Source organism: Martes martes, assembly GCF_963455335.1.
Source record: "Martes martes genome assembly, chromosome: 4".
Taxonomy (NCBI): domain Eukaryota; kingdom Metazoa; phylum Chordata; class Mammalia; order Carnivora; family Mustelidae; genus Martes; species Martes martes.
Window position 1 is genome coordinate 171,350,980 of NC_137891.1, and position 17,859 is coordinate 171,368,838.

Sequence of the window (17,859 nt, forward strand, 5' to 3'; positions counted from 1 at the left end):
TGCTCCAGCGCCGCTCGCCCGGTGGCGTCACTTCCCGGAGGTGGGGTCCGCCGGCTTCGCCTTCCCCCCGGGAATTGGGGCCGCATCTCTCTGGGCCCGGCCCGCCTAGCCTCCTGCCTCGGCGCACGTTGGCCTCGCGTTTTTGCGCCCGCGCTGCAGCGCTGAGGAGGGGATGCCTTCAGGTGGCGCGCAGTCTAGCGCGAGAGACCGACCGAGAACTTCGTAATTCAGTACGCTGAGGCCTCCCAAGAGGTGTGGTAGAGCCGCTGTTTATTGAGCGCTTCCTAGGTGCCAAGCACTTGACATACATTGTTTTTAATCCCCATAGACTGGTTCGACATGCGAATTTAGGTATTTCCCCTAGGTTACATGTGAGAAACTGAGGCCCAAGAGGTGAGGTGAGGTGAGTGGCCAAGATTTAAACCCAAGTCTGCGTCCCTTGTCCTTTCCATTCTGTGGGCTCTCATGAGGCAGTGGCAGCGGAGAGAGGAAGGTCAGGCAGAAATGCTGTGTGGTGTGCGTGTACGCAGGGGAGGCTTGCCGGGAGGTATTTGAGCTGTCTTGATGTTTGCCAGGTGGCACGGGGGTGGGGGTGCAGGGATGCGTGCAGCCGTGCAAAGCAAGAGGCTTTGCAGAGCGCAGTGTGCAGGAGTGTGACTATCACCTTGGTTGGAATAAATCTCAAACCTTAGATGTGATCCGATCCCTTCATCGAGCAAATGGAAAAACTGAGGCTCAGGGAAGTTCATTAATTGTCCGAGATCACACACAACCAATATAAAGCAGGCAGGCTTAAATCTTGGATTCTTTGGGCTTTTTAAAGGATGCCAAGATAGCCAAAGAAAATGGAATCTGTTGGGATGGGAAGGGGAAATATGGGGACAAGAAGGAAGGCAGCAGCTAAAAATCAGGCTAGGAGGAGGTAGGGACAAAATCAGAAAAATGGGAGCTATGCCTTTTTAGGAACGTCTTTTTCTTCCATTGAATTACCCATCCTCAATGCTGATCCATAGAAACCCTGCTCTCCTGTTTTTAGCACTTAATATTTTAATGCATTTTGGGGGGTATGTCTTATGAAATCTAAGCTCCTTGACTTCAGTAGCTAGCATATATAGCTCCTAGTACAGAGCAGATGCCCACTAGATGTTTCTTGATTTAGTGATTGAATGGATGTTTTATACGGCCTTACAGGTATCACAACTGAAAATGATTCTGAGTAAGTTTGTGCCTCTCCTGTGACCCATGTGTAGCGTGTAATCTTTACAGAGCAACACCAGCATCTAGCACAGAGTTTGGCATAGATTAGGTGTGCAGTGTATGTTAGTTGAAGGAATAAATTACATTATTTCTTGACTCATCACGATACCTAATCTCTTCCAGATCACAGGCTCTGAGGAAGGTCTTTGCCTTAGATATTCCTCCATCATCACTGTCAATCCATAATTCTAGCACAGGGCTGGTGGGTGCCCTTTAGTCATTTATTTTATATATGTTGATGAATAAGCAACCAAAGTTAAGTCTTTCTTAGGGTCTGCCACAATTTGGTAGTACTAACACAAGGACCACCTTTACTCTGCCAGCCTTCAGCGGCTTCTCACTGTACTTAGGATAAAACATAAATATCTCACCATGGCTTACAAGGCCCTGCATCTTGCCTTTTTTCTTGCTTGTTCACTACACTACGGGCCACTGGGCCTTTTTATCAGTTCCTCTCACGTGCCACACTCTTTCATGCCCCCAGGGACTTGGCTCACACTCCTCTGCTGACTGTTCCCCACCCCCTTAAAGTGGCTAACTTCTATTTATCCTTCAAGTCTCAGATTAAATGTGGCTTTCTCCAAGAGTCCTTCCCAGTCGAAATCAGAAAGCCCGTTAATCTCCTTGAGACATCCTCTTCCTTTCCTTCATAGCACATTTGTAGCTCTGTATTCTTGGATTTCCCCACTAGGCTGGAAACTCCTTGAGAGCAGAGACTATCCTTGTCTTGTTTACTTCTGTAAACCTAGTGCCTAGTAGTGTCGAGTATATATCATCTGCTTAATATTTGCAAAAACGAATGAATGGCATACACTTAAAAGCTGGGTATCATATGCTGGGTACACACAGTCCGAGGGCAGGAACCTAGCTCATCACCTGCTACCTCTTGGTGTCCCAAGCTTTTTAAAGGGGCCCATGGGTGTTGCTGGGCACAGTGCTCAGGAGTAGTGTCTGATCAGAGACCCTTAGCTCCTTGGCCTAGGCAGCTACAGAAGCAGAGGCATGAAAATGGCCAGGTTCCTGGAGAAAGAAGCCAGCTCCTCTGACTTCTTTGGGGCCTCTCCCCCAAGCTTCTTCCCCTGCCATCCCTTAGCCTGTCCACAGAGCCCCCTGTCATATGCACACATCACCTGGGTTTTCTCACCCAATGTAAAAGTCTCCCTAGCTTGTGCCTTGCCTGCTCTGCTGCTGCCACCTCTATCACCCACAGACAGATGGGAAATCTCCATCAAAGACTAACACTTCCTTCCAGGCTCAGAGGATCACAGCAGGGTCCTGGAAGAAGCTCCTCTGACAGCTCAGGAAAGGATTGATAGGACTCATTGCTACCCCTCCCCTCAACACACACACCGACCTAAAATAGGAATGACCATCTGGATCCACTTACAGGGCTGGCTGGGGGAGGGAAGGATAGGAGAGCCGGAACTGTCAAACTGGGAAATCTTCGAGGGCAAGATGCTGCTTGTTTGAAGGGTGAACTCAGGGCACGTTCTCTTGGTGGGAGTCAGGGCACCCCCTCCATTGGCCCCATCTCTGAGTCCCCAAGGCTCACACACCACCTCCCTCAGACTGTCTCCCTCCTCATCCTGGCATTCAAGGCCCCCATGGTCTGGCTCTAAACCCCAGACTACTTTACAAGCCTCATCTCTCACTGTGTCCCTTGGGATTTGCTTGGCGTTAACCTCGCTGGGCTGTTTGCCCTTCAGAAAATGATTCCTGCACTTCATACCTCATGTCTTTGCTCACACTGTTCCTTCAGTGGAATGCCCTTCCCCTAGTCTCCTATACTACTTTCAAGGTTTCTGGCAAATGTTCCCTCTTTGCTCCCAGAGCACGAAGGCTGTTTCTACCTATTGAATATTCATGTGTACTTGCATTAGCATTAGCTGTTTACATGTCTGTCTCCCCTGAGGGACTGTGAACTCCTTGAGAAGGGGTCTGAATGGATCTATTGGTCCCTGTAGCCAAGCACAGCACCCAGAAGATAGGAAGTGCTCAGGGAATGTCACCGTTGCTATTTGTTGATCATAGATGGTCTCCTTAAGGGCTCTGGGGAAGAATCACCTCAATCAATAACCCAGGGCAGCAGCGCTGAGCCAGGGGTGGTCACCGCAGCAGGCTGGAGTTGCTGCTGGGCATCATGCAGTGTGTCTGGAGTGTGGAAGGGCAGAGTCCTCTCTTCAGCCTTTTGTTTCTACTTCAGCCTTTCTGTTTCTACTCCACTCATTACCTTCTCTGGCTCCTGGAGACTGGGATTCTCCCCATTAAGCCCTGAACTATCTTCCAGGATGGCTCCAAACCTTTCCATGGTAGGGAGAGGACCATTTGAGAACAGACACTCTGACCCTTTGGACATTAGAGTTTACAAAATGACTTCCTTCTCTGTTCGGTTTTATAGATGGGCAAACTTGCCCAACATTACTGAAAGCACAGCTAGGACCAGAAGCTAAGTCTCCTACTCCCGGGTGGGCAGTAAAGCAAGACAGTTAAATACATGAATTCTGGAGTCAGCCAACAAGCCCAGTGTTTCCACCTAAGCCCGGTTAGTGGTTGTCCTTTGGAAAGTAACTGAGCCTGTTGGAATCAGTTTCCGCATATCTAAAATGGGAAACGGTAATTCACATCTTAGAGAGTTCTTGTAAGGTTTATTTGACTGGCTAGACCTGAACAGTTCCTGGCCCCAAATACACACTCAGTGTTAGCTACTGTAGCAGTGAAAACCACACATCACAACTATAGAACTGTTACTTAAAAAGCACTTTGATGCACATAATCTCACTGTGATTTGGGGCCTTTTACAATGCAGTGAAATAACCAGAGCAGATATCAAAATACCCATTTTACTGATAGGGAATATGAGCCCAGAAATGTTCAGGAGCTTTTCTGAAATCTAAGTACCTATTAGACAGAGTTGGGGTTTTGAGCCTCCTTGACCCTGGCTCTCTCTGCTGGTGAGCTGTCCTAGGTCTACTGAAGAGTGATAAGGCTGAGACCAGCCTGAGATTCTGTAAATCACAAAACAGGTGCAAACTATAGCCTCATTAGGACCAGGCTAGTTTATATATAAAAAAAGAAATGACAGCAGAAAGCAGAAGAAGATAGAACAATAGAGTACTGCATGCCTGCCATCATGTCCATCAGAATGCTTTCCTCCCACACCACCTTGCCAGACACAGAGCCTAGCAAATGGTGAGGAACTCCATGGCAGAATGTACAGGGGAGGACTCATGACTCCCAGGGAAATTCAATTTACAGGGACCATGCACAATCCGCATTTCTAGCCCACATCTTCCAGATAATGTGGAGGTTCCAGGAGGTCAGGGATTAGTCTGTTGTGTGCACTTTTATTAAGCCAGGGCTAGGTACAGAGGGAGAGCTCAAAAAGTGTCACACTTTTAAATAATAAAATGATTTTTAAACACTTGGACTAGGAATCACAGATTAGGGATCCAGTCCTGGTTTTGTTTCTGAGGTCCTTGCATAGCCCTTCCCTTTTTCCTGCCCCTCTTTGGAACTCCTTGTCTCTCTTCCAAAAATGTGGAGTTTAGGACTAGATCAGTGATCCTCAGCTCTGGTCATACTTAGAATGAATCTGGGATGCTTAAAAATAATGGTTGGATGCCTGGGTCTTACCTCAGATCAATTAAAACAATCTCTGGGGTGGGACAGTTTTAGTTTTTAAAGTATACTGGGTGAGGGGCGCCTGGGTGGCTCAGTTCGATCCTTGATTTTGGCTCAGGTCATGATCTCAGGGTCATGAGATCAAGCTCCATGGTGGGCCCCATACTGAGCACGGATGGAGGCTGCTTCAGACTCTCTTCCTACCTCCCTTTCCGTGGCTCTCCCACCCTCTTGAAAGAAAGAAGAAAAGAATGAATGAATGAATGAATGAATGAATCCTGGGTGATTCTGATAGCATAGCCAGAGTGGAGAACCTCTGAGCTAGATGGTTTCTCATTGCCCTTTACGTTCTGCAGCCACATTTCAGCATGTGCTGAAGCACAGAGACAGACAGCGGAGCAGGCCTCTAGGGCCACACCTACCCACCACAAACACAGGTGGCCCAATTCTCTTTTTTAGTAGGCTCCCTGCCCAGTGTGGAGCCCAGCATGGTGGTAGGGGCTTGAACTCATAACCCTACGGTCAAGACTCAGATGCTTACCAACTGAGCCATCCAGGTTCCCCATAGGGGGGCCAATTCTAATGTCTGTTTTGCTTGCCAGGGTTGGCTCAGTCGGTAGAGCCTGCAACTCTTGATCTTGAGGTTGTGAGTTCTAGCCCCGCATTGGCTGGGTGTAGAGATTACTTAAAAATAAAAAAATCTAGGACGCCTGGGTGGCTCAGTTGGTTAAGTGTCTGCCTTCACTAAGGTCATGATCCCAGGGTCCTGGGAGTGAGTCCCCCATCAGGCTCCCTGTTCAGTGGGAAGCCTGCTTCTCCCTCTCCCTCTGCTGTTCTGCCTGCTTGTGCTCTCTCGCTCTGTCAAATAAGTAAGTAAAATCTTTTAAAAAATATATTTAAAAAAACTTTTGCTATGCATTCACTGGGCGGGCTTATCTGATCCCACCTCTCTCTCTCTTGTTTTTATCAAAGTTTGGTTTTTTAAAAAATATTTTTTTATTTGTCAGAGAAAGAGCGAGAGTGAGCACAAGCAGGGGGTACAGCAGGCAGAGGGAGAAGCAGACTTCTGGCTGAGCAAGAAGCCCGATATGGGACTTGATCCCAGGACCCTAGGATCATGACCTGAAGGCAGATGCTTAACCAACTGAGCCACCCAGGCGTCCTGACCCCGCCTCTCTTAACAGTAAGGCTGGTGAGAGTTTTGGGTGAGTCACACAAGCAGAAACATGTTAAAAATGGAGTACCATGCAACCTTTCTTACTCTAGTTTTGCATTTTCCAGAATGTCATATAGTTGGAATCATACAGTGTGGCTTTCAGGCTGGCTTTTTTCATCAAGCAATATGCATTTAGGTTTCCCCTATATTTTTGTGGCTTGATAGCTCATTTCTTCTTACCACTGAATAACAGTGTGGCTGTATCACAACTTATCAGTTCACCCTTTGCAGGACTTCCTGGTTGCTTCCAGTTTGGGGAATTACGAAGCTGCAACAAACATCTGTATACAGGTTTTTGCACGGATGTAAGTTTTCAACTCATTTGGGTAAATACTAAGAACGATTGCTGGATCCTACAGTAAGACTGTACTCAGCTTTGTAAGAAACTGCCAAACTGTCTTTTCAAGTGGCTGTACCATTTCTGCATTCTCACCAGCAATGAGAATTCCTGGTGCTCCACATATCTGTCAGCGTTTGGTAATGTCAGTTTTTGAAATCCAGCCATCCTAATAGGTATGTAATGAGATTTCACTGTTGATTTAATTTGCAATCCCCTAATAACATAATGCTGAGCATCTTTTTGTATGCTCATTAGTCCCCTGTATATCCTTTTTGGGTGAAGTATCTATTCAGATCTTTTGCCCATTTTTAAACTGGGTTGTCTGTATTCGTAGAGTTCTTTGTAGATCTTTGTGTATGTGGGGGTATAGACCCTTTATCTGACATGTTTTGCAAATATTTTCTCAGTCCTTGGCCTGTTTTTTTCATAATAATGACTTCATGGAGAAGTTTTTAATGAAACCCGATTTATCAATTCGCTCATGGACTGTGCTTTTGATGTTGTTTCTAAAAACTCATCACCAAACCCAAGGTCACCCAGATTTTCTCCTATTTATCTTCTAGACTAGAAGTCTGTTTTACATTTGGGTCTATGATCCCTTTTGAGTTAACATTTGTGAATGGTGTACGGTGTTTATTTTGTTATTTTTTTAAAGATTTTTAAAATTTATTTGACAGACAGAGATCACAAGTAGGCAGAGAGAGGGGGGGAAGCAGGTTCCCTGATGAGTAGAGATCCCAACGTGGGGCTGGATCCCAGAACCCTGGGATCAGGGCCCGAGCCGAAGGCAGAGGCCTTAACCCACTGAGCCGCCCAGGCGCCCCTGGTACAGTGTTTAAATCCAGCACCATTTATTGAAAAGACTGTCCTTTTTTTCATGGAACTGACTTTGCTCCTTTGGCAAAGATCAGCTGACTGTATTTATGTGGATCTACTTCTGGGTTCTCCACTCATTCCATTGATCTGTTTGTCTAGTCCTTTGCCAGTACCACACTATCTTTACTATTATAGCTTTATGATAAATATTAAAGTTGGGTAATGCTAATCCTCCTTTGTTCTTCTTTGACTTCATTATTGTTGTTGGCTATTATGGGTCTTTTGCCTCTCTATATAAACTTTAGAATCCATTTGCCAGTGTTCTCAAAACTAGTTCCTGGGATTTTGATTGGGATTTCACTGAAGCTATAGAAGTTGGGAAGAAATGACATCTTAATAATATTGAGCCTTTCCATACATGAGCATGGTGTATCTCTTCATTTATTTTGATTTTCCTTGATTTCTTTCATCAGCATTTTATAGTTTTCCTCATATAGATCTTGTACATATTTTCTCAGATTCATTCCTAAGGCGGGTGTGTGTGTGTGTGTGTGTGTGTGTGTGAAAAGGTGGGGCACAGGGGATTTTTAGGGAAGAAACTATTCTGTATGACAGTGTAATGATGGATACATGACATTATGCATTTGTCAAAACCCACAGAACTATAAAGAAAGTGAACCTTATGGGCTTTAGTTAATAATGATGCATCAGTATTGGTTCATTAATTGTCGTAAATGCACTACAGTAATGCAAGATGTTAATAATAGGGGAAACTGAGCCATGGAGAGAGGGGGATATATGGAGTCTGTAGTATCCACGCAACCGAATGTAAGCCTTAAAGTGCTCTAAAAGACAAAGTCTACTTACAAAAAGGGTGGGGGGAGTACCAATTCCAAATGAAAGGGAGCCCCTGGTGAATGAAGTCTTCCAGTGGCTCCTTCTTGCTTACAGGGTCCAGCCTACAGCCCCTCATCAAGCACAGGGAGCCCTCGGCAGCTGGACTGCCCCTTCAGCCCATGAGCCACTCCACCCTGAACAGTGCAGCTGAACTGAATCATTCGGGCTCTGGGAGGGAATCTGCAATTTTACAATAGTCTCTTGACCTGGGACACTGCCCCTCCCTTGCCGGTCTGCAAATGTCATGAGAAAGTTTCTAGAGACTTCATCCTGGGGGTGCCTGGGTGGCTCAGTGGGTTAAGCCTCTGCCTTCAGCTCAGGTCATGATCTCAGGGTCCTGGGATTGAGCCCGGCATCGGGCTCTCGGCTCAGTGGAGAGCCTGCTTCTCCCTCTCTCTCTGCCTACTTGTGATATCTCTTTCTGTCAAAAGAATAAAGACTTCACCTTGGACACAAAGAAGTGACACTGGTCCAAAACACCTGCTTCATAACACCACCTCCTGTTTCTGTCAGGGATCTCCTTCCTGTCTCCTGAATTAAACCAAGAATACCCTAGCATACCCTGCTGTCTTCCCATCACTCTGTTCTTTCCAAATGTACAAACAGAAGAATGACAAAATTTCAGTAGTGAAGCTGTTGTTCCCACAATACTGAATCACAGCCCTGAAACTGCATCAACAACCTTGGCGGGCCCCAACAAGTTCATAGGGTGCATGGTAGGGGATTTTAAATTTGGGAGACACTCAACATCTATTGGCTACGGAGAGATCTACTAGTTCAAGGTAGATCACAGTTTCATCATTAGGTTGTGATACATTCCTTTGGTTAGATCATCTTTGAGAAGCTGGGTTTTTGGTGGTCACTATTGTAAAAAGCAATTCAAAGTCAGTGTGGAATAGGTAGTACTGTCCAATGGGATTAGGAAGTTTGAGAAGCTTTATAGTGCCCAAAAAGCACAAAGATCCCATTAGTTATTGTATTTAAGAATGAAATAAAAATACCATTTCTTCTAGTTTGTATGTGCTTTAAAAAAAAAAAACAATGACTTGGTACCACATAGTTCTTATTATGGAATTTGAGTGTAATTACTTGATAAATAGAATTCTTGGGCATTTATTTTGGTTTAGAAGCTCCATGAGAAAATTACTGAGCCACTAATGCTGGGTGAGCGCTATGAGCTGAGAAAGTCTGGGAACCTCTGGTCTAAGATACCCTCTAATCCAGGGCACATCACATTGTGAAATCCGTTCAGTGGGTTATGGCCAGCCTTTTTTTGCCTTAGTAAAACAAGATGGTGACTAGAACACACTGCATGTAGCAACGGTAAATATTATTGTGTAAAGCTTATGTTCATTATATACACACAAATAAGCATGGGTATCTTGGGTCACAATGTAAAATGTGTATTTCTTGTTTGGGTTGATTTTAGAAGTCTGAAAAGCCACTAAGACTTCAACCTCCTTATTTTAGAGATGAGAAAACAGCTTGGAGAGTGAAAGCTGATTATTGCAATTCACAGGCACTGGGGCCAGGCGCTGCTGCACTCAGCCTCGCTGTGCTGGGAGGCCACTGCTCACACGGATCCTCCAAGGCAGGCCTCATTCTACCCAGCAGAGGTGTGGTTACTCAAAGTCACATAGCTACAGAGGTGAGGATCAGGTACCCTCACTTTGGTTCTAAGACCCATTTGCACCCCACAAATGCCAGCAGCCACACCTAGAACAAAATGGTTTTAATCAATTGCGTCACCCTCACTCTCCTGGGAGCGGAGCAACAAAAAGGCTCGGCTCCTGCCCCCAGAGGACAGTAAGGCTTATGTGTCTCTCCACACTGCAGGGCCCAGGCTGGGCAGGCGGGGCGGGAGGGCGGGGGGCTGATGGGGGACACAGGACGGGCGGGCAGGAGGCAGAGAGGAAATGGCAGGTGGCTCGAACACAGGAAAGCAAAAGGGGCCCCTGCTGGTCCTTGGGCCCCAGGGCCCAGCCCCAGTACTCCTGCTTTCCCCTCCCTGGCTCGAGAAAGGTCATGGAGAAGAGACAGGGGAGCAAGTCCCAGCAGCAGGAAAAGCAGCAGCAGCTGTTTCCTTCACCAATAAATATACTTCATTACCAAGCTAGAAGAGAGGGGTGGGAGAGGGACTGGGTGGGGAGGAGGGGGGAGAAGCTGCCACCTGTGTTGCTGGGATTAAAGCAATGACGAGATGGTGCCAGACCCCCCACCACTATCCTCACCCCCCCTGTCTTCTTAAAACTGTGAAAAAGCTTTTAACATGGCCCTCCTGTCTCCAGGGCTGCTCGGAAGCCTGACTGAGAGGAGGCACCTGGCAGAGACCAGGCGGAGGGAGGGAAGGACGGAGGGAGGGAAGAAGGGAGGCTGCTGCTCCCCAGAGGCTGCAGCTGGAGGGCTGGAGCCAAGTAAGCACTGAGGGGAGAAGGAGGGAGAAGGGGAGGAAGGCTGAGCAACTGTCAGGAGCAGCTCCCAGCTGAGAGCCAAGGGGGCAGAGAGCGGCTTGGTGAGTGGTGGGGTGACTGCTGTCCAGTGTTAAGCTTGGGGCTGCTGAGGAGGGAGGGGGCCAAGTTAGGGATTTTCCCATCTGAGTGGCTCAGGAGATCCACCCCCCTCCCCCCAGAGCAGCAGGGGGACAGAGAAAAGCCATCACTTCTTTGGTCTTTGTGGCGGCTCAGCATGTGGGGTGGGAGGAAGGGCAGAAAGGGCCCTTAGCAGGGAGTGCCACCTCAGCAGAGTAGGCCTGGCTGGGAGCTCTGGCAGAAAGGTCACAGTGAGGCCAAGGAGCCCCCAGAAAGGGGAGTGGGAGTGGTCATAGTGCAGTGCAGAAGGCTATGGCGTGGTGCCCCACCCTCTGCCAGGGCCCTTGGGAGAGGCTAAGCCCCGGAGGTGGCCAGTGAGCGCAGGCGCAGGGTCTGGAGCCAGCACTGGGAGAAGGGCGAGGACACTCTCCTGCCCAGGCAGGGGCCTGGCCTTGCCTACTGCAGGACTCCCACCTTCCTTCGGCTTCCACCCTGACATGGTGGCTCTGGAGGGAGGGTGGGACCCCATCCTTTTTCAGAACCTTCCCTGAAGCCACAGAGGAGCTAGCCTTGCCCGCAGGAGCAAGAGTGGCAACAGGTCAAGGCTAGCCCTTACGGACTGGAATTCCACTCCCCTTCCTGCCGCCAACTGAAGTGTAGGGCAGTCCTCGAAGACAGCTTTGGCCCTTGCCTCCCAATCTGAGGCGGGCCAGAGCCCTCCAGGGACATGGGAGGTGGGTGGTGTCTGGAGGGGCTTCCCCTCCTGCTCTTCTGCTCAGAGCTGGGGCCAGTCAAGGGGCAATCTGCCCCAAAGTCTGAAAGCCAGCGAGTTGTAGCAACCCCCCACCCCCAATGCCAAACTAACAAACAAAACAGGGAAATGAAAAAAATGGGGGGAGGGGGGAAGACAAACCAAAACAGAACCCCCTGACCTCCTGCCCATGGTGAAGGGTCCAGCCAGTAGCAGGGGCCGGGGACCAGAGCTTGGAGGGTCTAGCTGGGCCGGCACTGAACCTGGCCCTCGGAGCTGTCCTCGTCATCAGAGGCCCCTGCACCCCCACTGCTCAGGCCTGTGATCCGGTAGCCCATGTTGAGCAGCATCACCTCCAGTGGGTCGGCGTTCATGCGCCGCTGGTTGGCCTGGGAAGCACCCTCCATGTCCTCCACAACTCGGCCTGTGAGGTCTTCGCTCTGTGGGGAAGGCACACATAGCACCAGGAGAGAGGTGTGTGGGGGAGGTTGGCAAACACACACACACACACACACACACACACACACAGATGGGGCGGTATACGTAGAGGTGGCTGGACACACCAAGAGATGTACATGGGGCTGTACCTATACTCCTGTGTAGATGCGGATGTCAGGGAACACACATATGGGGATACGTACAGGACCCATGCTCACCAGGATACAGATGTGAGGGAGACACGCCATGTGGGGTTATACATACAGGGCCCGTCTGGTAGTACACACTAGGAGGGGACACAATACACTGAGATATATATAGAGGTGCACATGCTGGGATACACACTGGGGTGGGGGGCATACCCCTATTGGGGTACATATTGGCGGTGCCCCATACAGGAAATGGTGGGGCTTACCACATGGGGTTATATACATGGGGGGCCCATACATGGATATATGTGGGAGGACTCACACCAGGGTCCATTGGGCACACCTACTAGATACCCAGGGCAGGGGGAGCAGACAACAACCCCCATCCTACTCTTCTGTCATCACTCCCAACAACCCTTCCTTTATCCTTCTTTTCCTCTCCCCTCATGGTAGAGGCCTGTAGGGTTCTCTTTAAAATTCACAGTAAATTGCCTCTGTAATGAGATATACCACTTGACTTCTGTTTTGCTGGCTAGAAAGGGGAGGGAAGTGGGGTGGAGGGCAGGGGAGGCCTCAGGCCAGCCTGCCTGGCTACCCACCCTGGGAGTGGAGGGGACCACATCCTCCCAAGTGTCCCTGTGGACTGGACACTTCACAGGCATCACTTCTTTATCCTTAAAGCAACCTTTTGAGGTGGTGCTGTCATACCCATTCCAATGTACAGATAAAAACCTGGGCCAGAGATGGTTAAGTCCCTTAGGCAGTGAGTGAGGGGACCAGGATTCAAACTTAGGCTCACCAAGATTCCAAAGCCTGCATACTTCCCATGTAACCAAGGGAATGGCTTTTGTCCAGCTTCTGGGGGACACAACACAGTGGTATATGAGGTCCCTAGGGAGCCCCTGAGGGACTGTTCTCATGAGGTGGCACTGGAGCTGCTCTGGTTTCCTCCTGGCCTCCTGCACCCTGTCCTTGGTTACTGTTTCCTGTATGGGAGTCTCACCCTCTCAGCTTGCTCAGCGATGTGCCTCGAGAAGGCAGGTGCCTACTCTTCCCCCTGGAACTGCCTACTGCATCTGGCACTCACTCTGAGGAATTGATGGCTCCCACCTTGACACAGTGCTGGGCCCTCAGGTAGGAGTTCACTCATCCTAGCGGCTTCCATCTCCAAATGACTCATTTCCCTCCCCAATCCTCCCAGGCTCAGCCGGAGGCCTCGCACAGGGTCCAGCCCAACCTTTGTCCCTGTCCAGTTTTGGCCATTTTCTCCAACCCTCACCTCTGGCCGGGGGTTCCAGAGCCGCACAACAGGGTCAATGCCGCTGGTGGCCAGGAAGCAGTAGCTGGGGTGTGGCTGCAGACAGTTGACGATGGACTCGTCCCCTTGGAGCACGCGGACCAGGTTGGTGGTCTCCTTTTCCCAGATGAAGAAGGAGCCATCGTCAGAGCCACTGACGATGTACTGAGCGTTGCTGGCAGAGGGGCAAAGGGCAGGGAGGTCAGGTGGGGTACTGCCCTACAGCCTCAAGTAGAGGTTGTATGGCTTAGGGCAAGGGGAGGAGGGAACTCTGGGGTCTTCACTTGACTCAGAACTCCCACACACGGCAATCCTCTCCATACTGCAGAGCCTTAGTTGCTGCCCAGCTATTAAGCTTAAGATCAGGGACTGCTTGGGTGCCTCCAAGATACTCTCCCTCAACACATGTTACAAGCTTCCTGGGTGCAGGATCAATCTTGCATCTCTTCGATCTCTGGGAACACTCTTGTCTAAGCCTTCCCCAGCAGTCCTCGCTTCCCGGGTCCACAACCCCCTTACACACTACTGACACTTAAGAGGGGATCTTGACGGAGAGACTCTCAACACTCAAGGGTTTCACTTACCCAAAGAAAGTATACCATATACAAAGGAGGGTTGGGGGTGACGGGGTCTGAGACATGGGCTATGTCCCTCAGTACCAGAGGCACAGTTCTGAGAATACAAGTGTGTCAAGACTGCCAGCTTCTGAGGGCTCTGGCCTCATAACCCAGCAGAGGGAAGCTCTAAGCATCCACATCAAGACCAAGCTCTGGCACATGGAGACAGAGGGAGAGGAGGCAGGGGATAAAGGCAGAGTCCAGACCCCATGCTGGATGCTCTGTGGATTACCTCACAAATCCTCATTATGGCCCCATGTGTGGGGATGGCTGGTTTCATTTTATAGATGAAGAGACAGGCCCACAGAGGTGAAGCCATTTGGTCAAGGATAGAGAGGCAGAACTGGGATTTGAGACTTTTCTGAAAGCATTATGCCCCCCCCCCCCCGCCCCAGTCTCCTGCTGCCAACCGGGCTATGCCCTCCTCCTCTTCAGGGCCTCGGACCTGCCAAAGAAATTGGCCTCCTTGATATCCGTGGTGGTGTTGCAGTGGCCGCAATAGCGGAACTGGTAGTCGTAGCTTCGCTCCCGCAGCACCATCTCATCCTCCGAAATGGAGTCCTTGCGGCTCGTACTGCGGAGGCGGACAGGGCCACCGCCACCACCGCCGGCTCCCTTCTTCTCCTCTAGGGGCAGAGAGCAAGGAAAGGTGAGACCTGTCCTCCTTTTCCCTCCCCTACCTTGTCTCTACCCCTGGCCCTGTTTTCAGCTCAAGTGCTGACAATGTAGGGCTACCTGCCTCTACCCCTACCCTCAAAAGCTGGGAATGACTGTGAGGAAGAAGCATTTTTGGACCTAACCCTTGATGCTAGAAGGGCCTTTGCTCAGGTCCCAGAACAATGTCTGGAAGACCCAAGGATACACAGGCCCACAGTCTGTTTCTGTGGAGATAAGAGGCAGGGAGGGGAAGGTGAAGCACTACTGAGAGACTTGAAGGGATTATATTTCTAAGTAGACCCACAGCTCTGAAAGGAGTAAAGTCCAAGCCCATCCTCACTGGAAGACAAGTTATAGATCCCAAACGAGGCACTGATCAGTTCAGTGCCTTGGGTAAAATCACAACAGTTTTCTCAGTGCCTTAAAAGTGCCTTGATTCTGCCTGCCTCAGGGCCTTTGCATGTGCTGGTTCCTAGGCCAGAAATCTTTACCTCCCACAGGTATACTTTTTATCTAGTTACCTCTTCTTCCCCATCCCTGAGATCTCAGATTAAATGTCTCTTCCTCTAGAACCCTAGCCTGACATTAAGCCCTGCCCCAGGAACCTGTACCATATCAGCCCCCCATGGTACTCATCACATTGTTTCTCCTTCATTGCTTGGTTCCTTTACTAGGGCTGTAAACTCTACGAATCCCATCTGACTTGTCCACAGCTGTATACCCACAACCCAGCACAGTGCCTAGCATGTGGTAGATGCTGGATAACTACTCAAACAATGCATCAGTCACGTGGTTAGTAAACTGCATAGGAGAGAGGTGAAGGTCCATGTCTGCCTCCAGTGAGTTTCACCACAAATACCCAGCTCGCTCTCCAATGATACTGAGCAGAGCTGGACAGAGCTTCAAATGAGCTCTGTAGAGGCAAGGCAGTGGGGTCAGAGAGGCTGTGCGTTACCTTAGGTCACATGGTTACCACGCGGCAGAGCTGCATGCATGAGGCATTTCCACTGCCCTCCACTGCTGCCTCTGCTGCAAGCAGCCAAACTGGAAGGAGTACAACCCCCCACTGCTGCCTCTTACTCAGATGTCCAATGGAAAAGCTAAGACCCTGTCTCTGTGAGCAGGTGAGAAGGCCCAGCTGGAGCTATGCGGACGGCCTGACTGGGCTCAGTTTCCTCCTGTCCTGAGTCCTAGGCATTAAGCCAGGTGCTTTAAACATACTATTGCTAATCCTCAAGAGAAACCCTAAATGGGAGGTGCTATCATTCCCCCTTTACAGATGGGGAAACTGAGTCTCAAAGAGACCAAGTGAGTGTCCCAACCTCACATGATTTCTGAATCAGCCTAAGAATCCAGGCCTCTCTAATCTCAGAACCATGTCTTCTCCAGCATGTCACAGAGGACCTCAAAGTAACAGCAACCCCTCCTCAGTGCCCACTCACCACCGTCATTTTTGGAGAAGAGGGCTGCCGTGATGTCGCGGCCCAATGCGTCACAAGCGCTGCTGTGGGCCTGCTCCGGGAACTTCCCTTTGAAGTCATCCAGGCACTCCAGGGCCTCAGCCACGTACTTGAGCTCAAAGAGGCAGCGGGCCAGGCGGAAGTGTGCCTTCAGGTGGCACGGGTTTAGGGAGATGGCCTTGAGGCAGTCTCTCAGGGCATCGTAGTGGTCACCATCCCTGGGAAGGCAGGGGAGTGTGGCTTAGAGGTAGGACCGCGTGGCAAGCAAGGAGTCCACCCAGTCTCCTCTGAGGTAGACCATCTCAGCCCACCTCTGACAGATCTCAGGGCGAGGGTGCTTGTAAACGAAAAGAACCCTGGCTCAGCCCAGACCCTGCTCCCAGGGAGACAGAGTATGTTAAGGAGATGAGTCAGGAACCCTGAAGTCTTGGTGGGGGATGGAGGGATAGTGTGCGCGCACCAGGGTGCGCGCATGTGTGAAAGAAAAAACAGTGTCAGGCTGCCCTCTGCTGGGCACAGAGTGCAACTGCGCACTGGCTCTCCCCAGGCCCCTGCGGCTCTGCAGCAGAAGGCCTGGCATCTTGCCCACTTCAGGCTCCCCAAGCCCTCCTTCTCTCTTCCTCCAACTACCTCCTCAAATCCCCCCGGCTGGTCTTCAAAGCCCTGGCCAAGGCAGGGGGCCCTCAAGGACAGTTCGGCGGTCTGGGGAAGCCAGAAGTGCCAGGCTGGGGACTCAGGGTCTGACCAGCAGGCAGCAAGCCCTCAGCCAGACCCCCCTCTGTCCTGGCTGACTGATCCACAGCAGCTGTGGCCTCTACCTCCCGGGGCTGAAGGATGGGGCCTGACAGACTGGCAGAGTCAGCTCTCTGGAAGCTGATGGCGAAGGGGGGTGTGCACGCCAGGAACTCCAAATCATCCCCACTCACTACTTCAACCTCCCAAAGCATGGATGAAGGGAAGTGGGGATGGTTTTCAGTTTTCAGGGGGACAGCAAGAAGGGAGGGGTCTTAAGGAAGTCCCCTGCTCTCCCACCCTGTGCCAGAATATAGGATACACTCCTCCAGTACCTCTCATCTATTCCCACCTGTCGTTTAGAGATCCAGACAGGTCACAGGACTTCTCCTTTAGTAGCCTTCCCGCCACCCCCCCCCCTTTTTCCTGCTGGGCTGAGACGGGCCTAGGACTCAACTGTGACAAGCAGCATTTCCCAGAACTGATGCTCTTTCTACCAAGGCACAGCTCACAACCCTCCTGCATAGGGTCAAAGCAGGCCCGACAGGGGAAATGTCCTCCTGACCCTCCTCTCCTACAGCACTCAGAGGGAGCATCCAGCCCCTGCAACAGCCAGGCTCAGATGGGGAACAAGCAGCTCACCAGCGTGGGAGCGGGCAGGGGACAGAGTGCTTTGAAGGCATGGCCTGCGTCAGAACGACTGGCTGTGATGAAGGAGCAGGCACTGTTTGGAAACCCAATTACCACCTGCAAAGTGCCCCTCAGAGCTCCTGGAGAGAGCCAGAGACCAACCAGGAGCCAGAGGGTGACAGCTCCCACTGCATCCAGGAGCAGATGGCAGCCCTGGAGAGACTGGCCTGGGACAGAATGCGACATTCTGGGGTCACTGGCAGGCATGTGGGGATGGGGAGAGAGTAGGCTGGCCCTAGGGTTCACCCATCCACCAGACTCACTGCCAGATCAATCTCCCTGAAAGGACAGCCCTCAGCACATCCCTCTCCTGCTCAGAACCCTTCAGTAGCTGCCCATCACCCCACTGAATCCAGGCCAAAACAGCCACCGCTCTGCATTCCAAGTCCTTCC

General features: G+C 50.5%; 1 protein-coding gene across 3 annotated transcripts in view; it reads right to left on the minus strand.

Annotated features, from left to right (window-relative positions):
- Positions 1–9,864: 9,864 nt before the first annotated feature.
- WDTC1 (WD and tetratricopeptide repeats 1) overlaps positions 9,865–17,859 on the minus strand; it is a 65,729-nt gene continuing 57,734 nt past the window's right edge. For all 3 annotated transcript variants that reach the window (XM_080800149.1, XM_080800150.1, XM_080800151.1), the window contains 4 exons: positions 16,027–16,262; positions 14,373–14,553; positions 13,293–13,485; positions 9,865–11,866 (listed from right to left, as the gene is read on the minus strand). In XM_080800149.1, coding sequence (XP_080656275.1) covers positions 11,669–11,866; positions 13,293–13,485; positions 14,373–14,553; positions 16,027–16,262 — 808 coding nt within the window. In that variant the 3' untranslated portion in view covers positions 9,865–11,668. The remainder of the gene's footprint in view (positions 11,867–13,292; positions 13,486–14,372; positions 14,554–16,026; positions 16,263–17,859) is intronic.